A 5,631-nucleotide genomic window follows, 5' to 3' on the forward strand; every position below is an offset into this window, starting at 1 on the left:
TTTCTGGTGCATGCTTATTTCTTATGTTGGATCTAGGTTAATTTTGTCTATATATTGTTATATGTTTCCCGGTAAGTATAGAAGACTCGTGGGTAGACCTATTTATCTGAGTGCTTTTGCATCATAGATTATAGGTTTTTATTGTTTTACATGTTTTTCGTTGTTATAAGAGGTGATCTCAAGTCCATCATTTCCAGCGTGTTCCTTTGGTTTTCGTAATTGATTTAGATCCATAAGAGATTTCCTATAATTAGGAATTTTGGGGATTCTTTTAGGGTTGTTTTAACCCTAGCAGTGTTTTGGTAATATCTTTCGTATTTTATTATACACGAATTTTCATGGTTATTTTGCCCTATGTTCATCATAGGATTTAGGGTTGTGATTGTGTTGTTTGATTTTTTGCATTCGTGTGATTTCCTTTTATCTTTCATGCACTATGCATTTAACCTTTACATATGGGCATTAAGGCATGCATAAGAGTTAGGCTTTGAGTCATTCTTGTATAGTCATTGCCTTATATATGTTAACCTTTTTTACACTAACCTTGCAACCAAACGCTCTGAGTTTGTTTTTCTCACTTTGTTCTTATTTTAAATTTGGTATACTACTCTTTGGTCTGTTGCCAAACGTTTCAGGCTTGTTCCTTGAGCACTAACTCTTTACTTTGATTATTTTAGTTAATTTCTGCTTGTGTTATACTTAGTTTAGCAAAGTAAGAGGGAGATCGGTTTAACCGGACACATTGGGATGCCTAACACCTTTCGTGGATCATAACATTGACCTGAACTTAGATTAATTGTTCGACCAATTGCCCCACTGAGTGGTCATGGAGTTAATTTATGTTTTGCGTGTCTTAAACTCTAATATAAGTGGCAACTCTTTATTTGGTTCATCCCTCTCTCTTTCCTCAAAGAGTTTAGATGAAGGACACATGGCGATCTCACTGTTCACCCATGGTTTTCACATGATGGTGTTGAGACTTTTATTATTGCCAAATGTGACGCTATCATTGGATTTTCTACCTCTTCTATCGAAGGCGGTGTAATTCAGGATGCAGTCCTCTTGGTACAAAGTCTTTTTTTTGGTAGAATTGGCTTGGAGTCTTCATATATTCTGATCCTCTCTACCTTTAATCATGACTCTTAATAATTTTGACATGTAATTGAATAGGCCACGATGATATAGTTTCACTTTTTAGTTTCTTTTTCTTTATATATTGTTTTTATTTGATGTCGTGATTTGTTAAGGGTGAAAATTGTTTACAGTCAGCCATTGCATTGGTACAGTGAGCATCAGGTGACTGAAAGTCTCTTGAAACGCATATCCAAATACTCTTAACCCTCCAACATTCACCACACCTTACCCTCACTGCATTAGATGTGAACTCCTACCAACGAGGCCAATTTTTGGTAAAGGCCACCTTTAGATGTTCTTCATCTCTTTAGTCGCTTCAAGCACCCTCGTTATTTTCATTCACATATTATTTGTCCGCATGACAGAATGCAAGTGGGGCTATCATGTTTCATATTTAATAAAAATAAAGCAGGGCTGTAGTACAAATGAACGGTCAAGACGACTGAACATCAAAGTTGACTTTTCCACAATGCATCGACGGCCGTCAACGTTCAATTCTGGTTTCTATGGTGGTCGTCCCTGAACCTTTATTTTTTTCCTGGTAAATGTAGAATTGGAACATTTAGCTTCGTAGGTTCGACGTCACTACGTCGCTCTCATTTACATCATTATGCGCTTCTTATTAGTCCAATTTGCCAGCTGCCACTAGCTTTTCGAGCGGTTGAGCGATTCTTGGGCACTACGAAACTAAAATCTACGATCAAGTAGTTGTATGTTCAGGGAAGTTCTCGTGCTTTAATGGTCGATTGGCGTCTTTAGGACTTTGAAACGTTAAAGGATTCTAATCATGCCGTAGAACAAACTCTAGAGATAAACGATTAAAACACCTAATCAAATGCCCTTCAAAAAGTCTTGGGGCCCAAGTCAAGTCTTTCCGTGTTTTTTTTTCTCTCGCCGCCTCACTGAGTCCTGTTATCTAGAAGGAACTGATTTTATAAAAACACCCCCGAATTTACCACTTAGATTCTCTTCTCACAGGGGTATTTTCATAAAAACAAACACTCTAGAAAAATCGTGAATCTTTAAGAGGGTCCCACAGTTATAAATAGTCCGTGATATATACCACTACCAAGCAAAGCTCCATCTCTGCCAAATACCCTTCCGACACGTGTCAACGCAATAAACTTGTAGCCTTCCTCTCACCGACTTACGGAAATGTCTTCGAGAGAGAGAGAGAGAAAAAAAAAAAGCTATACCGAAACGTCACGTGCTCCTAACCCATCAAACAAACTTCAAAACTATATAAACCCATTCTCCCTGTACCCTACACATCATACGCAGCCATAGAAACAAAACTCCAAAAGACTTCTTAATCGTTCTTCTTTGGCTTTCTGTTGCTCTGAGTTTTAAGATTTAGGTTTGGGTTCTAAAGCAGAGATGATAAGGGGTTCGAGGACGGCCTGTCAGCTGCTAAAGCAGCTTGGGCCACGGCTCTTTTCGACGGCAACCCTAAGCGAACCGGCTACAGAGATTCTGAGAAGCGGGACTGCTGGTTTCTTCCACACAACTACAACTGGCGTGCCAGTTCGAACCAGCGTGGCTTGGGTAAGGTTCCCAGTGGTTGGTGTACGGCATGGAAGTACCATGGCCTTGAACAAGGAAGGGGAAGAAAAAGAAGTGAAAACCAGTTCTGCCGCGGGTGAACCGGAGGAGAAGGCGATCGCTAGCTACTGGGGCATTGCTCCTCCTAAGATCACTAAGGAGGATGGCACGGATTGGAAGTGGACCTGCTTTAGGGTATGTTGCGATCGCTTCTTTTTAAAATTTCAGCCCTTCTTTCTCTCCAAGAAAAATGGAGATGTGTATTTTCGTCATTGTGTTCTGAAATTATTATTATTATTAATTTTTTAATTTTTTAATTTTTTATTTTTTTTGTGGTGAAGCCATGGGAGACGTACAAAGCGAATCTTACGATTGATCTGAAGAAGCACCATGTCCCAACTACGTTCTTGGATAAAGTAGCTTTCTGGACCGTCAAGGTTCTCCGATACCCAACTGATCTCTTTTTTCAGGTATGGTTAGCTGTATTAATATTTATACAGAATTAAATTTAAGTTGAAAGTACAAAACTAGCCTTGGATCTCTCCTTTTATTCAATTAAATAACTAAAAAAAAAAAAAATCAATGAAAATTATCTCTTATCTCTAGATCTATAAACTTTTGAATAAATACTCCCCCAAAAGAAAGAAAGAAAAAATAAAAAACCTATGCTTGAAAGTTTTATTTCTTCTCCCTTCCACTTTCTAGGTTTTTGCAAATTTTTAATTTCCATTTAATTCTATGGAGGGTGAGGGTGATGGTATGTGGCCATTTTAGGTTTTTACACCTTGTCTGAGATGAGGATCTCGCATTTGGTGGTTGGGAATTTCTTGGAGCGACTATCTAGATATACCCAATCCTTCGGTGCACTGGGTGCCCGTGCTGATGACCGAAGAGGACCTGAACCCACATTTTGTGTGAAAATTTGTTATATGTGATAACCAAAGAAATGGAATGATTAACTTCTCTTTTAGGTTGACAAATACAGACTTAAGTTGTTATGCAAAAAAAAAACCACCGTAGGTATTTGTGTATTTTCCAAAATCCAATTGGGATTCCATTTCTTTGGCTGCAAATGTGCTATGATCCATGATTACAAAACTGAGAATGAATACAGATGCATGAATGCATGGTGTCCAATTTTCCACGTTTTCCTTAACGTGCCGGTTTGGTAATAACGACTACTCATGACGCGGACGAGTCAGTCCGAGTCTACAAAGAAGATGCTTTGAGTCTTAATTAGTTCTAAACTTTGATCTTTAATCTTATTACTACAGACACGATACGGTTGCCGGGCTATGATGCTTGAAACAGTGGCAGCGGTGCCAGGCATGGTTGGAGGGATGCTTTTACACTGCAAGTCTCTTAGGCGATTTGAACACAGTGGAGGATGGATTAGAGCTCTATTAGAAGAAGCAGAGAACGAGCGAATGCACCTCTTGACATTCATGGAGGTTTCTCAACCAAGGTGGTATGAAAGAGCTCTTGTCTTCGCAGTTCAAGGAGTGTTCTTCAATGCTTATTTCTTGGGTTACATGATCTCTCCCAAGTTTGCTCACCGAGTTGTAGGATACTTGGAAGAAGAAGCGATTCACTCCTACACCGAGTTCTTGAAGGAACTTGACAAGGGTAATATTAAGAATGTCCCAGCACCGGCTATCGCCATTGATTACTGGCAGATGCCACCGGATTCCACACTCCGGGATGTCGTGTTGGTTGTGAGGGCCGATGAGGCGCATCACCGTGACGTCAACCATTTTGCATCGGTAAGGATCTTTGCCTTCTTTGTGTTGTTTCTACTGACTATTCTTATAAGTCAGGACCAAGTTTTCTTGCACCCACGGTGATCAATGGTTTCTCCTATTTAGAGATAGGAACATATATGTGGGAATATTCTTTAGAATATTTTTTATTATTCTCCCATATATCAATTAAGTAATTGATTGATATCAATTTAGAAAAGAGTCCTACTTGACACACCTTCATGGAAATGTGCACAAACCACCTAAAATAGAACTTTAGGTCCTTGGTAAATTAAGAAGACTTTTTTAAGGATAAATAGATATGGAATTAAGTCTAACAAATGATTTGTTTGAATTTGCTTGGCTGCGCAGGACATACACTACCAAGGACATGAGCTGAATGTAGCCCCTGCTCCACTTGGATATCACTGAAGTAAGGGGAGAAAAAACTTTTTCTTCCCAGTAAAACATTTGAAGCATTGTAAATTTTTTATTTTATGTGATATGAAAGCTTAGTATTTTCTTCTGATAAATATGAGTTGGCTCATCATTCTGCCCATCTCTTTTTTTTTTTCTTTTATTTACTACAACTACTGGTTGTAAAAATATAAACTTTATAAATTATGTTGAATATTGTTTCATCACTTCCATTCGCATAATTTTACTTCTTGGTTTCCAAATTTTCTTTTATTTTTTCTTTGTTACGCAAAGAATGAAATAAAAATTTAAAATAAATTATTCATATTATCCGTAACCCCAACCTCAAAGGTCGGATCACGTTTTCGTCCAAGAACATTTAAGTACTCCTCTTTGATCGCCGTTTGGACCCCACTCAACTCAACAATCTATGTTGCAGAGAGAAAGAGACCATGAATGGTGTCCACGCTGCAGCCAAGGGACCATACGTTGTATTGGTATGAAAACGTGATCCAGCCTCACATCCTCATGAGTCCGGATCAGGGCAGCATAATTACTGTCTCCAGATGTCTTTCGAGGCAACACGCGTAAAATCGCTAACGGAGGGCAACAGAGCAGGTGAGGGCCGTTTCTGTTGCTCTTTATTCATTTTCCTCTCTCTATCTCTCTCTCTCTCATAACATGTTCCTAATCTTCCGTTGAAACCTGCAACTTTCCTCATCATGGTTTTAAAACTCAGATCGAATCGATCAGTATTGTTCGAATTGGAATAGTATATGCATGATAAAAGAGTAAAATC

At 38.7% G+C, this 5,631-nt stretch overlaps 1 protein-coding gene across 1 annotated transcript; it reads left to right on the plus strand.

The window, feature by feature from the left end:
• The first annotated feature begins 2,401 nt into the window (after nucleotides 1–2,401).
• On the plus strand, nucleotides 2,402–5,059 carry LOC122070402 (ubiquinol oxidase 2, mitochondrial-like). Its single transcript, XM_042634542.1, has 4 exons — nucleotides 2,402–2,871; nucleotides 3,018–3,146; nucleotides 3,951–4,439; nucleotides 4,788–5,059. The coding sequence occupies exons 1-4, from the start codon at nucleotides 2,512–2,514 to the stop codon at nucleotides 4,845–4,847; spliced, it is 1,038 nt and encodes a 345-aa protein (XP_042490476.1). The 5' UTR covers nucleotides 2,402–2,511; the 3' UTR covers nucleotides 4,848–5,059.
• Nucleotides 5,060–5,631: the final 572 nt, after the last annotated feature.

This window comes from Macadamia integrifolia, unplaced genomic scaffold, assembly GCF_013358625.1.
Source record: "Macadamia integrifolia cultivar HAES 741 unplaced genomic scaffold, SCU_Mint_v3 scaffold906, whole genome shotgun sequence".
NCBI lineage: Eukaryota > Viridiplantae > Streptophyta > Magnoliopsida > Proteales > Proteaceae > Macadamia > Macadamia integrifolia.

Bases quoted from the DNA above. Each gene is read 5' to 3' on its own strand.
- LOC122070402 (XM_042634542.1), top strand. From the start codon at position 2,512: ATGATAAGGGGTTCGAGGACGGCCTGTCAGCTGCTAAAGCAGCTTGGG. The intron at 2,872-3,017 runs GTATGTTGCGAT...TTTGTGGTGAAG, and splicing joins GGAAGTGGACCTGCTTTAGG to CCATGGGAGACGTACAAAGC. The intron at 3,147-3,950 runs GTATGGTTAGCT...TTATTACTACAG, and splicing joins CAACTGATCTCTTTTTTCAG to ACACGATACGGTTGCCGGGC.